At 41.7% G+C, this 18396-nt stretch overlaps 1 protein-coding gene across 3 annotated transcripts; it reads right to left on the bottom strand.

The window, feature by feature from the left end:
- Positions 1–1103: 1103 nt before the first annotated feature.
- On the bottom strand, positions 1104–18390 carry E2F8 (E2F transcription factor 8). Of its 3 annotated transcripts, none has more exons than XM_050755378.1 (13): positions 18228–18390; positions 16829–16952; positions 14592–14870; positions 14055–14211; positions 11481–11795; positions 11097–11258; positions 9262–9399; positions 7650–7853; positions 7264–7351; positions 6475–7009; positions 2753–2885; positions 2242–2636; positions 1104–1863 (listed from the first exon to the last, which is right to left on the bottom strand). In XM_050755378.1, the coding sequence occupies exons 2-13, from the start codon at positions 16841–16843 to the stop codon at positions 1681–1683; spliced, it is 2604 nt and encodes an 867-aa protein (XP_050611335.1). In that variant the 5' UTR covers positions 16844–16952; positions 18228–18390; the 3' UTR covers positions 1104–1680. The 3 variants fall into 3 exon arrangements, with proteins under 3 accessions (XP_050611335.1, XP_050611334.1, XP_050611336.1); XM_050755377.1 differs by lacking the exon at positions 18228–18390 and adding an exon at positions 17270–17706; XM_050755379.1 differs by lacking the exon at positions 1104–1863 and having other exon boundaries at positions 2262–2565; positions 18228–18321.
- Positions 18391–18396: the final 6 nt, after the last annotated feature.

Below are 18396 nucleotides of genomic sequence, written 5' to 3'. Positions count from 1 at the left end.
GGCAGATGTAAAAACTTCCTGAGAGACACAGCAGCTGTCTGTCTTGGTGTTTCTCTCACAGTTCTGTGTAAGCAATTACATCTAGTAGTCTCTACAAAACTATATATTTTGTCTATATCTACCATTTGGCAACTTGCCCTTTCTGTTTATTGCATGGAAATGCTTTATTCATGTGTACATACTATCTTTCCCAACTATAAGCACCTTGAAGGCAGGGGCCATTTCTTGAATCAGAGACCATTCACCTGTTCTCTAAGAAGGATAAAAACAAAGGCAAAGGTACTTTGGAGGAAATAGTTCATATGGGTTCTCTAGAGCTGCTAGGCATGTCTCTAGAAGTAAATGGGCAATGGATAATGAGGTCCAATAGACATGAGCTGAGTACTTGCATATGCTAGCAGTGTGACCATGGACTTGTTGCTTTAATCCCTGTGAGCCTCAGTTGTAGCTCATAGATATGATACATTTAAAATGTGTAACCCTGTCTACATATAGTAAACATGTAGGAAATAGATATTATGATGCTCCTTTAAGACCCTGACCAGGGAAAGCACTTGTCAATTCTCGAGGTGCAGTGCTTCCCATAAGGGGGTCAAAGAGATGCACACTTAACACATTGGAACTTGTTCCTTCTCTTGGAGCTCCTGGGGGTTTGGTACAGTAGTGTTCCAGGTGTGGTGGACATTAGAATCCTTACTCTTGTTTTCACACCCCTGGAGCTGGGCCATCCAAGACGTGTGTTAAGAGAGCGGGTACAGACCCACCTCTGCATAGAGCAGGAAGCGTGGGACAGATGCTGGTCACGTCAGGGCCCCTAGGCACCTTCTTTTCATTTCTAATCTCCTGGAGTGTGGAAGCACATGGGACTTAGCTGGGTGTCCTTGGCCAAGCAACAGCTTCTCCAAAGCCAATTTTACTTCTGCAAAAGTGGAGCAATCTGAAGGGTCAAAATGGGGGACAGAATGTAGAAACATTCTATAAACTTTGCATATCTAATGGCACCCAGGATGGATACTCTTTACTGAGAATTTGCCTCTGTGATTAGGTAAATTTTAATTTTCTCCCAACAGTGCCCTAACTGGCCAAATGAAAATGCTAACTACATTTTAGAAAAGTTTTAATTTGAACAACTTATGATTAAAAATACATTTTATAAATAATTTTTCCATAGACTTGATTGAGGATTGTTGCAAACTTTACAAAAAGATACACTGCAACAACAGATTAAAGAAATTACAAAAAATATAGCTATACCCCTATTTAAAAATACAACATTATACATCACACAGCGTTTTCTTTGTGCAAAATGTTTAAGGGAATGCTGTGTTAGGCATGTCAAACATATTTACTCAGAGGGAAGTAAACTTTAATATAGTTACTTTGCATAATGGTATAGGCACAGCTAAAATAATGGATTTTTTTCCCCCTAGAAGTTAATATATCTTAGAGTTCAACATTTTACTTTTATTTTGTAGGATTGAAAGCTAAACTTAGCTTTATACAAATATATGTGTGTGTGTATATATATATATATGTACGAAAACAAATATCTGATTTCACATTGAGCAAATCCCCAACGTATTTACAGTATTTTCAGAGAATGTGTTCTCCAAATCAGTCTGTGTACATTTCTCTATTAAACAACTCTTTAGAAAATTAAACTAAGCCAACATCTGTTGATTAATGGACATCCTCTGTTGAGACTTCCAGTTTTCGCTGTGGGACAAAGAGAGTTCCTAAGGAGGTTTTATTAGCACCATCAAAATCCATGCAGAATGAGCTGGTTGGCTTGGTGGGTCCACCTGGGGTACGGAAGAAACTTTCGGCCACTAATTGTGACCCTTTGGGTGTCACAGGAACAGGCTGATTGGAAAGAGAAGAATGGACAAAAGACGTCAACCACACAGATACCTAATCCTACCAGACTTGGAAGATTGGGCTGGATGGATATATTGCACGTTGGGAAACTGGCGTATCTGGAAATTGGCGAGGGAAGCTTTGATGAGTTTTACATTCTCAGTTATTTTTGTTAGGGGAGAGACAAAAATCTCATGATAACCCAATAATATGGATGCCTTGGACACTCTTCCCAGGTTCTGGAAGTAACATAGGCCTTCAGTCTCCTGACTCTCCCATCCTTTCCCTCTCCAAAGAGGGAAAGCAAAAGTGAGTATCTTATGACACAGATACTTGGGACTTAATAATTCCAGGAAAAATTAAATTAAGTAGAAAGCCTCTCACCTGTTGTGCCCCTGTCACAGCAACTGATTGTCCATTTGGCTGGCTCTGGCCTGGGACTGGTGAGTCATAGTTGGTGGCCCTTCCTTGCTGAGTGCCTGCATTTTCTGGTACGACATTAACAGCCTCTATTCTTGGAGACACAGGAACGATTCCAGGCCCAGGGCTGGCAGACATCTGCACACTGGGTGAGATGAGTCCCAAGTGCTGCAGGGTGAAGTTTACAATGGCTGAGCTTGGGTTCTGGATGGGAACGGGGTGGCTTGAAGCGAGAGCCGGGCTGTTCCCGACAGGTACGGCTGCCACGGAAGTTGGTGAGACCATTAGCTTCAAAGGTGTTACATGAAAAGAGGGAAAATTAACAGCAGTGAGTTCAGATGATGTCACTGGAATAACACCTGGAAAGAAAAGGGGGAAGATATCTTAAAAGCACAGACATTTATCCAAGAAGTTGACAAGGCTTAAGTGAACTTGAGACCGGCCCACATCTGGTTAGTGTTTTATGTGCACTCACCTGCAATTGGGGAGCTGTAAATCCTGTGGTTTGGGGAAAGAGCACCTGAGTTTTCTTTACTAGACAAAATGGACTCTGCCCCCAGGGATGAGCACTGGGTGAGAGGGATTAGGTATCCTGATGGGAACAAGGTCTAGAAAACAAGGAGGAAGGGTTTATTTTACACACAAATACAGGAAGAAAAACAGCCACGTGCCTCTTTCAGGACTAACATCCCTTGGTGGTTGCCTCATTGGACCAAAGCCTCCAGTGGTGTGGGCTGCAGGCAGGCTGGTCACCTGGCTCCTAGAGGAGAATCCCCTCCCACCCTTTCCAGTGCTTGCCCCGAACAATACAGAACATGTTTCTTAAATGCCACCTGTGGTCTTAGGACACCTCTGGATGCTGGCAGTGACCCTGCTTAGGGGTAAGGATTCATCCAGCACACCACTCTCACACTGATAACCTAACTCCTGCTACTGGACTCCTTGGTATGATGTAGTAGTAACTGATTGTTCTTGAATTATGTAGAATGGTATTTCCCAAAGAGCATTCTGAGGGCCCCTAGGTCCACGGGTTGCAAATAGGCATTACTTGATTCATGGTCAAATATAATTGGAAAATGCTGAATTAAACAAAGTCAAATCGTGTCTTTATTAGAGGATTTCCAAGAGACTTTAATGGTGGCATGCATTAAAAATCTCCAAGTGGGGCACACAGCAGGTAGCATTTCCCAAATTATATGGCAACAATATTTTCAGTAGGCATTTAAGGAGGACTAGTATTTTAAGGCAACTTTAAATGACACTGATTTAGAGAAAAGGGGGCTAAACTATGGGCCATGGGCCAGTTCCCACTCCCTGCCTGTTTTTATAAATAAAGTTTTATTGGAACACAACCATACTCATTCATTTATGTACTGCCTATAGCTGCTTTCCTGCTATAATGGCAGAGTTGAATAGGTGCAACAGAGCCCATATGGCCCTAAAACCCCAAAAATGTCTACTATCTGGCCCTTTAAAGAAAGTTTGCTGGCCCCTGATTTAAAACAGAAATTATATAAGTGAAGATTTCCTTCTAGTACTGCTTGCTCTAATGATAACAAGCAGTCTTAAAATACACAAAGTACACCAGAGTTAAAAAAATTACAAATAAGAGAATTGATTAATTCATATTAGAGACGCACATGCCATTGAGCAAAAGCTTTAGGCAATAAAGTTGTATCACAAATAGAAAAGGCCGAAGGATACGGTTCCATGTACCTCCCAATATGCCTACTAGATCACTGTACTTTACCAAACAGAAAAAGATTACATGGGTGGCTGAACTGCATGAAAAGTCTGCTTTAGCCTCACCATAAGTAGGACTGGCAAAAGCTAAAAACTGCTCTTATAAACTAGGGCCCTCCTTTTATCTTCCTTCAGACCCTTCTTCTCTCTATTGTCAAAACAACAGTTTAATCTAGTTGTTAATAGGTTTTTTCCTTGGGAACAAGGGAATTCAGAATCCACAAAGCTAAAAGTATACCACAAGTTTTTAATTTTGTTTCTTAGGCACTTGGTACCACTCAAAATCTCTACTAGTAGGTGCCTTGAAAACGACTGGAAGAGATTTTTAAGGGGCAAATTTAGGTGCTTCACGAAGAGCTCCTCTCTGTTAGCTTTAGTTATATTCTCTCATGGTACAAATTATTCTGATTGCTGGTTTAACTCTTTCAAGTCTTCAGTAAAACCCATAGTAATAGAATAATAATTTAAAAATTTCCAACCAACTACATTCATTATAAAATCTTTTAACCTATAATGCCAATTCCCCTTTTTTAAAAAAAATTAGAACTATTAAATTGCAGAATGAATCTGACATATTTGAACTTGAACTCTTCTAGCCCATGGTAACCCTCCCACCCCTTCCTCCTATCATGCCATCTTCATTCCTATCATTCACTACCTGATATGTTTGTGTTTTTTTGCATACTTATCTTCTTTCCACCCCTAGAAGTGTAAATTCTCAGTAAAAATTTGTTGAATGAATTAACACATGAATCTCTCATTGTCTTTGTTTTGCTCAGGTCATACTAAAAAGAAATGGTTAAAAGTGGGTTGGGCATGATGGCATATGCCTGTGATCTCAGCACTTTGGGAGGCCAAGGTGGGCGGACTGCTTGAGCTCAGGAGTTTGAGACCAGCCTGAGCAACATGGTGAAACCCTGTCTCCACACAAAAATAAAAAATTAGCCAGACATGACAGCACACCTGTAGTCTAAGCCACTTGAAGGATCACTTAGGCCTTGGAGGTCGAGGCTGGAGTGAGCTAAAATCATGCCACTGAACTCCATTCTGGGTGACAGAGTAAGACCCTGTCTCAAAAGAAAAAAGAAATGGTTAAAGTTTCAGACATATAAAAAAGAAGCAGGAGTGTATGGAAAATCTATCCACTGAAAACCCTAATCCTGAATAACTATGTAAGCAACAGGAGACCATTATTAAATCATACCCGTTGGCCAAAAGAGGTTATGGACCTCCCAGAATATTGAATCAAGCAAAGTCTTGTGATTTCCCCCTTAGTATATACATTAAATACAAAATGATATTATGTAAGATAGTAGATGTTTTGAATGGTTACCATGAGGCCATCCTCAGGGAAGATTTGTCAAACTCTAAGCTTCGTCTTCAATAACAACAGTAACAGATAATACCTTTTAGCTTATACGACGTCTTAAAAGGATCAAACCCTTTTATGTGTATCATCATGGAATAAATTCACTTAACCCCACAAAAACTATAATATGCCCACAGGCAAGTACCCAAAAGCAATTGCCACCAAAGGCAGGTACTGGGTTAGATTTGATCCAGAGCATAGTGCTTTATACCCAGTAGGTGATGAGGAAAAACTGATGGAATAAATTCTTTACAGATGCGGAAAAATAAGACATAGAGAAGTAAAATACCTTGTATTAAGAGCAGGGGCAAAATGACAGATTAACTTTTACTTGTACATTTAGTGGTATTTATTGGATGATACAGTAATGTCTTTCATATATAATTGTCCTAAGGGACAAAAATGAGATACTGTATGTAAAAGTGCCTAATATCTGTTGTGTCTGCTATATGTGGGTAGGCATCCAATAAATATTAATTCCCTCCTGAACTAATCTCCACTTAGGAAAAAAAATTTATCTTGCACGTCGAAATCTCCAGAAACTAATACATGAACTATATCTACAATTTGCCAAGATCAGTTTGATTTTTCTATTTACATAAAATAGAAATTATGATTTAAATTTTACGTAGAAAGTAAAAACGGGGAGCAATTTATCTTCTAGGCAACAGATGCCAGTTACATGACATCAAACAAACATTAGGTAGTGACTCAGAAAGCAGGAGTTACAGGAACCCTGTGCATCCATTCGTTCATTTGGGCTTACGTCTGCTTGTAAATTATTTATGACTTTCATGACAGGTGTTTCCATTCCAGTGTGTGATGGAGAAATGGACTTAAGGACAACCACCCGTGGTACTTTAAAAAGAGAGCAAATAATCCCTTCCTCCAAAGGTTAAAAATGTCCCTGCTGTCATCCCAGCCAGGGGATTAGTTGTTGAGGGCCTCATTTGGATTATGGGATGCTAAGGAACAGTTCCTTGTCTTCTGACAGAATGCTCTTCAGTAAATTTCACAAGTCACCAATCTTCCTGTAATAGACTAGGGAATTCCTAAAGCTTTGTGCAGTTCAAGGCTGTACTTACTGTGGAGACATTTTCAAGTCCTTTTAGTTCCTCTCTAAATTTCTTTTTGGAACCACTGTCCTCGAGCATGCTTGCCCTCTTTGAGCCTCTTTCTCCAGCCAGCTCCCTGGTTCGGCTCTTTGCCCCTTGCCTCTCTGGTGCTGGCAGTAAGCTTCCAGGCCTGGTAGAGGCACTGGCCTTTGAGGTATCATTGGCTGCCTTCTCAGTGGTGGCATCTGTGGAGTCTTTTGTTCCAGCAGCTTTAGAAGAGTGGGTGGTACAGACTGTGGGGCTCAGGCCTTGGGGTGGCGTCACACTTTGGTGGGCTTGAGCAGGCTGCAGGTAGATGGCATAGGATGGGCCTGAAGGGGCCTGAGGTAGGATCAGGGGCACTGCTGATGACAATGGGCTGGGGATCAGGGGAACCACTCCCAGGGGCTGGATGAGGGATGGTGCTGTTAGCTCCATCTCAGCATTCGCTGGGGGGTCCAGAGGGGCTACTGGTTTGCAGGGTCCAGATCTTGCCAGCTGTACTTTCACTTTCTGTCTGGATTCACTAAAAGACAAGATTTAATACACAACATGATGGATATACATTTTCTCTGAACTGTTCTACAGCTTTAAGCCTCACACTGAAGACATGCTTTTATGGAACATGCAGATAATTTCTGTAATGAGTGAATATGAGATACAGAAAAGATTAGCTCTCCAGTTTTCAAGGCTAGTGCTTCTTTTCACATAAAATAAGTAATCCTAATAATGCAACGTAAAAGTAATTCATCCTGTTATTAAAGAGCATTGCCAACCTACCTCGATTGCTCTTCTAACTGCATTTTACAAATAGCTGCGAGCTGAGCCATTTTACTTGGGAAGGGTGTAGAATTCTGAGAACTCTCAGCTGGTAAAATAGAAAGGAAGAGAGCATCAGTCAAAGCTAAAGAATAAATGTTCACACAGATGAAACCTCACTGAAGTCAGAGGAACAGAAATTTGCATCTCCCCTCAAAGTTGCATAGCAATTAAACAATAAGCCCCATAAATGACTTTTTAAATTTATACATTAGTTAGGCTTCAAGAGGGTTTGGGTATATAGATATTGAAATAATTCTCTGACATCGCAAGGATCAAGTAAGCTAAACAAATTGAGATAAAAGGGAATTCTTCCTAGCAGATCCCTGACATTCCTGAAAACATACCTTTGTTGGTCTTGATAGGGCTACTGGGAGCAGAATTTATCTTTCTCCGATCACTTTCTATACTCTTTACCAATTTGATAAGAGATGGGTGTCGAGTAAAGTTTGGTTTCCCACGTGTGGAAAAGAGATTTTTGGCACAGTTCTCTTTTGAAGACCGTCTCACCTCCAAATCAGAGGGAGTAAAAGGAATGACTGGGCTGGAGCCTGAAACAGAAAACATCTGTGTATTAAAACCTGGATGGCTCAGTTTCCCTTTGGGATATGAAATAAAACAATTTTAGGAATAAAAGTGGCAAGTTACAGAGCACCGACCACGTGCCTATCACTGTTCTAAGGGCTTTACAGAGAAAACCTTGTCTTATTAAATGAATTCCGAGACACAGTATTTCCTATATTAGCATTTCTGAAACTGCACTATATCTTATAACCAGTGGTGTGCTAGAGGGTAGTTATTAGCAATTTTTCTTTCTTAGTGATATAGAAAGAATTGTGCATCTTACAATCAGTGGAGTCTTAGATCTGATGAAATAAGGGTGATCCTCACAGCTCCATGAGGTAACTGTTCCTCAAGAAATGCAGCCCCGTGTCAGTGATGAGAGCTCTGACCCACAGAGACATTAACCTACTGGCTCAAAGTCTCTCAACTGGGAGCATGTGGGCCTGGGATATGAACCTGGTCAGTATGGCCCCAGAACTTTCACTCCAAATTCCTGCACCAAAGGACCTCTCTCTGAGATTATACCAAAATCACAGTAACTCCACTGAGGTGCCATTGTTCTTCCCATTTCACCAATGAGAAAACTAAGCCTCGAAGAAGTAACTTGCCTCAGGCTGCAAAGCCAGAGTGGCAGAGCTGGGAATGGAACCTAAGTTTCCCTCTGTCTCCATGGCCCACGTTCTTGTCATTTTCAATGATTCTGGGCGGGGATCTTTGGTAGAATGCAAAATGTCAGCATCGCAGAGTTAAGATGAAGACTAGAAATATCTACTTTGATACCAGAGTGAACTCATTTCATATTCTCAATGGGCACAGGTTCTGTTGTGGTCACTGTGCCACATAGCAGCAATAGTGTTTTATGCTTTGTGGTGCTTTCAACTTTCCGAATCCTTTCACATACAGACTCTACTTCTTGAACACAGGGAGGGAGGTTGTTATGGATCTTGGTTTGCTGATGGAGCCAGTAGCCAAACTTTCTATACTGCCATTCATCTTAAATCATCTTTTCAATCATATATATCTTTTCCATGTGGGGCTGTGAGTAGGAAGGGGAAGGGAAAATATCTCCCAATGTGCATTAATTCAAAATAATGAAGCAGGATAAAGAAAATGTGGTACATATACACCATGGAATACTATGCAGCCATAAAAAGGAATGAGATCATGTCCTCTGTGGGACATGGATGGAGCTGGAAGCATCATCCTCAGCAAACTAACATAGGAACAGAAAATCAAACACCGCATGTTCTCACTCATAAGTGGGAGTTGAACAATGAGAACACATGGACACAGGGAGGGGAACATCACACACTGGAAATTAAAAATTAAAAACACACACACACATACACACACACACAAATAATAAAGCAAAAGGTGAAAGAAAAAAATACATACCACTGGTATTTGGACTGATTTCTGGGCCGGTCCATTTAAAAGCTGGTTTTCGGCCTCTTTCCTCTGTAACATGAACTTTCTTGATAAGCTCCAGGCTACTCAGAACATTAGCTATATCATACAACCTCCTAATTTTTGCTGGGAAAAAAAGTATATATACCACTTAATGGAATAATGAAAAGATCAAAGAATTTTTCTTCAGAAAGACTTCATGTATATTCTAGGAGCTGTCTTAACCATCAATGTCAGACAGAGAAACATCTGCCTCCTTTTAAGTTCTGGTGATACAGCTTTAATTACCATAAAAAAGTTTTAAATATTTAAAAGACTCAGTTACTGCTAGTACTCAATGCTGAAATGACAATAGGATATGCTGACAAAGAAAAAATGACTTGATGAGATCACCCTATCTGAAACTATGTTACAGACTATTTCAAAAATAAAAAGTCACCGTTCCTGGGTATCTTCTAATGAGGATTCAGAAGAACTTTATGAACAGAGAAATAAAAGTATCAGTGACAAATGTCTTGCTTTTCTGCTTGCAATAGTTTATAACAAAATGTATTTGCTATAGCAGCATGGAAAATTCTGTACCCCATCAACATGTGTAATTTTTAAAATATTGTCTTTATGTAATATGCAAAACATAGATCTGTGAATTTGACAAATCTCACATTATCTTAAAGAGTTTTGTTACAAAAAGTCTGTTTTTACTGCCATCCTGATAGTACAAATTACAAATCAAGTCTCCTTCCTAGCCATACCAGAAGGTTCTGACTTCCCTGGGGATTCAGTAACTTACACCTCTGCAGCTCCTGGAATAGTTTTCAAGGTTATGACTAACCAGTGAAACAAAGATGAAAACTATCTGGTGACTCACAAAAGGCAAGTAACCCCTCAGTAGTATCAGGATGTGTTTTCTGAAACTGCAGATCTCCCAAGCCAAGTGCCCCTCCCCATCCTCTGAGCACTTCTTTCCACACCCTTCCTGCAAAGTCTGGTGTAATGGTGAGGGCGTAGCTCTTTTGTTAGGAATCCAGTCTACAGTCCCTTCTGAATTTTGAGCAGATAATCTAGCTAAAACCATTCCTTCAAAATGGCAGGCTACCTGTGCTGCAGGTCACTTCTGGGGACAAGTTTATGAGTCATTTATAAACCCTCTATATCAGCATCAGTGGAAGGAGACCTGGAGTCCAGATCCACTTTACAATTTACTCTCATTTAGAGCTTACACAGAATAGATTCTTCCAGTGTTTACTTTTAATGAGAACAGTGTTACAATATCAAATGAAGCAATGTGTCAAATAAGAGTAGTGATACTTGGCCGGGCATGGTGGCTCATGCCTGTAATTCCAGCACTTTGGGAGGCTGAGGTGGGTGGATGACCAGGTCAAGAGATTGAGACCCTACTGGCCAACATGGTGAAACTCTGTCTCTACTAAAAACATAAAAATTAGCTGGGCATGGTGGCGCGTGCCTGTGGTCCCAGCTACTCTGGATGCTGTGGCAGGAGAATCGCTGGAACCCAGGAGGTGGAGGTTGCAGTGAGCCAAGGCCGTGCCACTGCACTCCAGCCTGGCAAAAGAGCAAGACCCCGTCTCAAAAAAAACCAAAAACCAAAAAATAAACAAAAAAAAGAGTAGTGATACCTACGTATCATAACGAGTTAGCTAAATCAATATTATCATGGCTTCTGGGAAGAAGTGAAGATATAAAAACATAATTAGAAAAGATCTGTTTATGCACCTATGTTTCCTAATTTGGAAATGAGTTTACGACTGAGATTTTATTGTTTAAGAATAGGTTCAAAAATCCATGGCAGTCATGACACTTACTTTTAAACTTGCTTTTATCCAAATCTTCCACATGGTCCTCCCCAATTAAAATCTTGGCAGCAACTTCTAGGCTTACTATCTGAGGCGTTGACACCAAAAACAGCATCACAAATTTCTGGCTCATTACCCTTAAAGACTTGTCTTTGCGGCTGTTTACGGACGCTTTAGAGAAGGATGAGGATTAGAGAATTAAAATTCATAAAGGGACAAGTGACTTCTAAAGTAACAAGGCTAAAAATACCACCACCTGATCATACAGCTGACAACTGCGGCATTTGAACGTTAAAGGCAGCAGTAGCTTTAGAGCCGTGTTCTCCACAGGACCTTTTCCTTAGACAGAGGACAAATGCCATGCAGCCTGGGGTTTTCACTACCATCTCTCACCTGCCCGAAATTCCACTCCAGGGAGTTCCACGAAACACACGTCTGGGTGTCCATTTGGGCCAGTGTTTGATTTGATGATATGATCCTCTATACTGTAACTCTTAATAAAGTCAAACTCTTGCTCATATTCTTTCTTTTTGATCATCATAATCTGCTCGGCATACTTATTCTCCTCCCCGACGCTCTTCAAGGTGCCAAGGGTTTGGTTGAGGTTGTGTCGCCCGTGCCAAGTGTACCTGTTTTTGGCGAGGCGGCTCACCATATGTAAACTCTCTAGGACGTTCACGATATCGTAAATGCGACGACGTTCAACATCTACAAAGAACGTGCAATTGTGTGTTACAGATTTTTGTAACTTGTTTAGAATTGAATAGCGTTTTCTTCCATGGTTTATTTGTCAGTAGGTCCCGGATAACATCACTTTCCTAATTGTACTGTAAGTGTACATACTCAACAAATACTGTGAAGGTGAGAAAGACATGTCTTTGCTTTCCAAGGGTACAAATCATATGAATTAGAAAGGCAATAATTAATGAGGGCCTAAGATGTGTTACACAGCTTTAGGAAGTTTTCACCCTAAACTTGTGAAGTAGGTATTATGATCTTCACTTTAAAAAGGATGAGAAAGGCTGGGCGCGGTGGCTCACGCCTATAATCCCAGCACTTTGGGAGGCCAAGGCGGGCGGATCACGAGGTCAGGAGATGGAGACTATCCTGGCTAACACGGTGAAACCCCGTCTCTACTAAAAATACAAAAAAATTAGCCGGGCGTGGTGGCGGGCGCCTGTAGTCCCAGCTACTCGGGAGTCTGAGGCAGGAGAATGGCATGAACCCAGGAGGCGGTGCTTGCAGTGAGCGGAGATCCCACCACTGCGCTCCAGCCTGGGCGACAGAGCGAGACTCCATCTCAAGGAAAAAAAAAAAAAGAATGAGAAAACAGAGGCTCAGACCAGCTAAGTAGCTCACCCTCACCCGCAAAGAGCTAGCAAGTAGCAAACCAAGTCTTTAAAACTCTACATCTCACACTTTCCAACCCCTTCCAATACCTACAGGCACACACACACCCATCTATAATGATCATACGATAGAAACAAAATGCTGAGATTTCAGAAACGTACAAAAACCATGATGTAGTTTTTAAAAACTCACATAAAAATAAAATATCCCGTTTTGGGTCTAATTTTGCTTACTTTCTGGCTACCATTAACAATGTGATATTAGTAATTCTGTGACTCTCATCTATCTATTTAAATTGGGTTTTCAATATTCTGTAATGGTACAATTCTCTTCGTTCAAGAAACTTAATTTCAATTTAAATATTTGATGAGATCAGCCTTTCTGGAAAAGTGATCAATAAAACACTATTTTAATAAGGGTGGATCCTACTGACCTCTTGCTGTTCCTGGAATCTGTCAGATATGCACTTGCTTTGTACTAGCTGTTCCTTCTGCCTGGAACCCTTCTCCCTGATATCCTTACAGCTCCCTACCTTGCTTCTTTCAAGTCCTTGCTCAGATGTCACCTTCTCAAGGAAGCCTGATCTGACCACTTATGGCAAAGCACCTCCCCAGCACTCCTGATCCCTTGAGCCTGATCTACAATTTATTTTTTCCACTATGCGTGTTACCTTCTAGCATGTATTATCCTTCCTTACTTCCTATATCCTTTACTCAGTATCTATTGCCCCACTAGAATATAGGTTCTAAGAGAGAAGAGATTTTGCCCTTTTTGTTTATGGATGTATCCCAGGCTCCTACAACATTGCCTGACACATAGTAGTAGGAGATTAATAGATATTTGCTGAACTTCCTACCCAGCTACCATTAAGCATATATGAAGAGTAGATGAATCTAAATGGCATATTCTTAAAATGTGAAATACAGTTGATATTTACAAACATGTATTAGAAGGGCAACTTTTCTTCACGGGGTGATTGCTTTGTATTAAAACGTGTTATCTTGCACAGCACATCTCTTCACAGGTTTAGATTAAGATACCCACATGACTCCAAAGGTACCCCAAATTTGTCACAGGCCCCTTTTTAGCTCCAAATAGATTCAGGTCTTTGAACAGAAGATAAAAAGGGGCAGGAAGGATAACTTGTGCCCAACACAAAACATTCAGAAAACTAGTCCTCAGAATAGTGCTGGAGGTCCAGGAGTGCACAGGTCCTGTTCCCACTCACAGAAGCTGATCCTCAGCGTCAACTAGGAAGATAACCATTCATCAGCCTGATTCTTCAAGAACAGGAAGGCAGAGCAATGAGGCAAAAGTTCACAGTTGTAACTTTGTAAAACAAGTCATAAGACAATATTGCCTTTCTTTAAAGCTTCAGAGAAAACTGCAGTCAGAAGCAACCTTCATTGTGATTTTTTTGCCTCCAAGATTTGCTGAAATTTGCAACTACTTGCCTTCATTCTTAAATTAGAAGAGGGCTTTAGGGATAGAAAATTTCCATGTCGCCTTATTTGTGTCCTTTACAAACACTGGCTAGATGAGCCGGGGTCTGAAGGAGTTAAGTCCATAAAGCCACTTTAATTATTAATTCTTTCAGTGAGTTCTTTGCATACTTACTAAGTTCCTCTGCCACTTCGTCAAGGCAGATGTCATTATTCACAGCAGGGTTGGGATAATTAGGATATCGTGCTAAGAACTTATGACACAATAATCCTAAACTTTTCTCTTTTCGACTTGGCTGGCATTTCTCAAATTCATCTCCAGATAAGTGTTCCTACAAAGGAAAAGGTAAACACTGTCTTATTCTAAAATAAAGTTTGACAGATTTATTAGGGGCAACTGTGCTCGATGACTAACACCAACTTACACACGCTTAGCTTCAACAGCTGCAAAGTCTGGGTGGGAAAAAAGGTTGGTGGCGGGGTGGGGGAGTACAAAACACTTGGCAAACCTGAAAGGAAAGCCTGAAACGAAAATAATGCAAAGATTCAGAATTCCCAGTGCTATATTTCTTGGGGTTCAAACCTTTCTGGTGCTCTGAAGGAAGTTAATAACAGACTTCAGGTGGTGATGCTTTAAATTGCTGGCACTTCTCCAATAGCTACAAGCCCCCCCAACAAATTTCCCAGTCTCCAACCAGTCGTGAAAACCTACGTGTATATAGTCTTTGGCCTCAGGTAATCCACTTCTGTTGTCAAACAACCCCCTTTTCTGATCTCTGTTGCGGATCTCAGGGCTCACAGCACTGATGAGCATTTTCAGGTTGGCTGTCGGTGTCCACGGCTCTCCCTGGGAGCCTTCTTTGGGCTTGGTGGGTGTGGTTAAAGGGCCAAAGTCAGGCTGGATCTCTGTCAACACGATATTTGCTGTGGTGGATTCTTTCAAAGGTGTTTTCATTAGTCCCCTTTTATGTGGCTCACAAAAGAGATTTTCCTGGTTTAAAAAATGTAAATAATTAAATCCATGGTAAAACAGGATTTATCAGACAGCTTGGATTCCAGAAATTGCATAATGAATAGAATCATGCCAAGGAAAAAATGTCTAATGAGATTGTAGAGTTGAGGAAATTAATAACTGTATTCTAATGGTCATGTGATGTGTATTGTCCATTCTAATAATTACACTTCCCATTTTTAATTTTGCAATAAGGCCTAAATGTTTTCACCTTTTGTTTCAACCACTGAAAAAACAACTTTAGTTAGGACTTATAATTGTATTTTGAAATAGTTTTAGATTTAAAGAGTAGCAAAGACAGTATAGAGTTCCCAAATGCCCTTCACTCAGCTTCCCCTAATTGGACTGACAATGTTAAATGATCTCAAACTCCTAGAAATGACTTTTGTTTACTCATGGTACTGTAATAAGTAAAGGCCTACAGGGCAGAAATTCTTATCCACCTAGCATAATGGCTGCATGAAATGGGTGCTAAATAAAATACCACTGAAGAGTCAGAGAGACAAGGAGACAAGGGTGAGGGATAGCATATGGTCAGATTTATCAGGGAAATCCAGAGTGTCCAACAGCAGGATTTCTGACCAGAAAAGTCTGCTCTTTGAACACACACTCCCTCACTTTACAGATAGAGAAAATGGAGCCCAGAAAAGTAAAATTATTAGGTTGGTGCAAAAGTAATTGTGGCTTTTGCTATTGAAAGTAGTGGCAAAAACAGCAATTACGTTTGTACCAACCTAACAGCTACCTAAGACCACAAAGCTAGATCCTGGCAGAGGCAAGATAGCCACTGAGACACAAGAGAAAATTAACAGCAGTTCATAAATAAGGCTAATGGAGACTATGTTCCTTCCAGTTTTGGACACCAGGGACTTCACACACTACTCTCATCTTTATCTATTTTAAAGAAAATGCTTGGAAGAGCAATAAGTAAAAAAATAGGCAGACCAAATAACCAAGAACATGGATTAATGGGACTTGCTGTGACATCTTGGGTTTATCAAGCTCTTTTCTGTTTGTATGTTCATGGAATCCTGCATTCCTAGCTTGCAGAAGAGAAGATGTAGGCTGAGAGAGGTCACACAGGACTGGAACCTGGATATTCTCACTCCGAGTATGGTGCTCTTCTTACATAGAAGTCAGTGTGGTGGACCCAACAGGAGCTCCTTGCAGTATGTGCGTCTGAGATGTGCTGATCTGAGAATAGGCTTTTTCTTTGCCTCACATTATCAGAAGCAATAGTAATTCTCTTATTTGACTAACATCTAAAACTACTAAGAAATGTGCATGTTTAAGTTCACTTTTTTTTAACCTATCAGTAGTTGGACACCCCCCAAAGACAATTCTTTTGTAATTTTACAAAATATTTGCCCCCTAAACAGAGCATTTTGCAGAGCCCATAAATAAGCTGCCAATTTGGTAAAAAATTATCTTAAAAAGAAATTCAGTCTCCAATCATGTCAAACCTCCTTTCTGAATTTCAGTTGTTCAAGAATCCTCAGAAATGTTGTAATGAAACTAATGAATTCTTGAAGAGGGGTAGGTTTGCCCCTTTACAATCTTTCCAGTTTTTAATGATTTGGTAGCTGTCTCCAAGACATACATATAGAAAATATATTTTTAAGAATAATAAAATTTGTCAGTTTCATTACATTTCTGAGGATTCTTGAACAACTGGAATTCAGAAAGGGCATTTGACATGATTGGAGACTGAATTAAGATAATTTTCATTTTTTAAACTATATTAATTAAATTAGTATATATTTTAAACTAGATATTTTTGAAACTATAAGATAAGGTTCATTTTTTCCAGGTTATTACAGAGGCTAACCAAGGATGTGGCATTAATAAGATCTATTGGATAGGGAAAAATTATGGAGTTAAATCCGGATGATACTGAATTTAAAATTGCAGTGATGAATATTGAAGTTATAAAGTACCTTTTCGTTCTCCATTCTGTAAATTCCTCATACATTTAGAGTTTAAAAATGAAAAATCTGGAGTTCCTCCCCAAATCCCGATGGTTCAAGTAGTCCAATCAATTGGACTAAAAGTTTTAATATCCTTAAAGAAAAAAGGAAATAGAAAAAGTTAGAGAAAAACAAGAACCAAAAGATCTGTTGAAAATTCCTTCACGGACAACAGGCTACGGAAACAAAGACTAACGAAAAATGACAAACTATATTTACATTTTATTCTCGACCAGCGATCGCCCCACTGGGCGTAGAACGCCAACAAATGCCAGTAAATTCCTTCAGCAAACGGATCGGCTGTCCTAAGACTTCAAGCAACCCACAGAATTTCTAGTGACAGCCCTCTCCCATCTGTAGAAAAGGCGGGCCATTCTCTGGACCCCAGCAAATACTTTAGCAAGCACCCACCTGTTCGCAGATCTGGGCTCCGGACTGAGCGCACAAGCCCAGGTCCCAGCTGAGCGCACGCGATCCCAAGTAACTGGGTACAAGTCTGCATCTAGATGCCTGGATTTCTCCCCTTACACACACGTGCACAGGCTCAGCAGTAAAGTCATGGGAGGTTGCTTGACAGGAAAGTTCCAAATTCAGTCCCAAAGCTCCAAGCATACAGCTGGGCATTTAAAGAGAGTCTTATAATTAAGACTTTTTTTTAATTTTAAAAAGAGCTTTCTTAAAGATACAAAGCACTATTTAGTCCCTATTCGGGTGGCCAGTTCACACCACGGCGTTAGACTCCACCTTGGAAGGCGGCATTTGCCCAATAAGGCAAGCAGGTACAGTCCCCGGGCAGCCACTAGCTCCGTGCACTTCCCCCTCCTCTGGGCCAAAGGCCCCTCCCCCAGGCCCTGTCTGCCCGCCGCCCGCCCGACAGTTCCCGGACAGCATCATCGTGGTTTCCAGGACAACAATTTCCGACCAACCAGAGGGCCGGAGGCGGGCCTGCGATTGGCCGACGGCGCCAGGGGCGGGGCCGGACCTTCCGCCTTCGATTTAAAAATTTGGCGCGGAAAGTCGGACCGTGGCCGGCGCCTCCCTTTAGCTGCGCGGGGCCTGAGCGCGGGCAAACCCGCGCCCGGAACCACGGCATCCCCGCCCCTCCCCCTCGCTCGCCCCCGCCCCTCTGCGCGGGAGCTCAGCTCCTCCCTCACGGCCCCCAGCGGAGCGGGAGGCGGGAAACGGCCGCCGCTGCGGCCGCCGCCACTGCCACCAGCCCGAGCCTTCTCCCGATGCCGCGTCGCCCGGGCGCCGCGCCGCCCCTCTGCGTCCCGCTGACCTGTCAATCCACCTCACGGCGGGAGCCGGCCGGGGCTGAGCCGGGACTCCTCAGCACCGCTGCCCCTCTCAGGCCCGGGAGTCCGCGTACCTGGCAGTCAGTCAGTCTTTCCGCAGCGCCGAGGTGGGTGCCGGAGAGAGACTCCGGGACCGGGACTGGCGGGCCGGCTGGCGGGCAGAGGGAGCGTGACCGTCCAGGAGCAGCCAAGCCCCCGATTTGAAATTAACCCGCTCCCGGCGCGAGCCGATCCCGCGGGCGG

This window comes from Macaca thibetana, chromosome 14, assembly GCF_024542745.1.
Source record: "Macaca thibetana thibetana isolate TM-01 chromosome 14, ASM2454274v1, whole genome shotgun sequence".
Lineage (NCBI taxonomy): Eukaryota > Metazoa > Chordata > Mammalia > Primates > Cercopithecidae > Macaca > Macaca thibetana.
The sequence above is the reverse complement of the archived record's forward strand: the minus strand, read 5'-3'. Positions and strand labels throughout refer to the sequence as shown.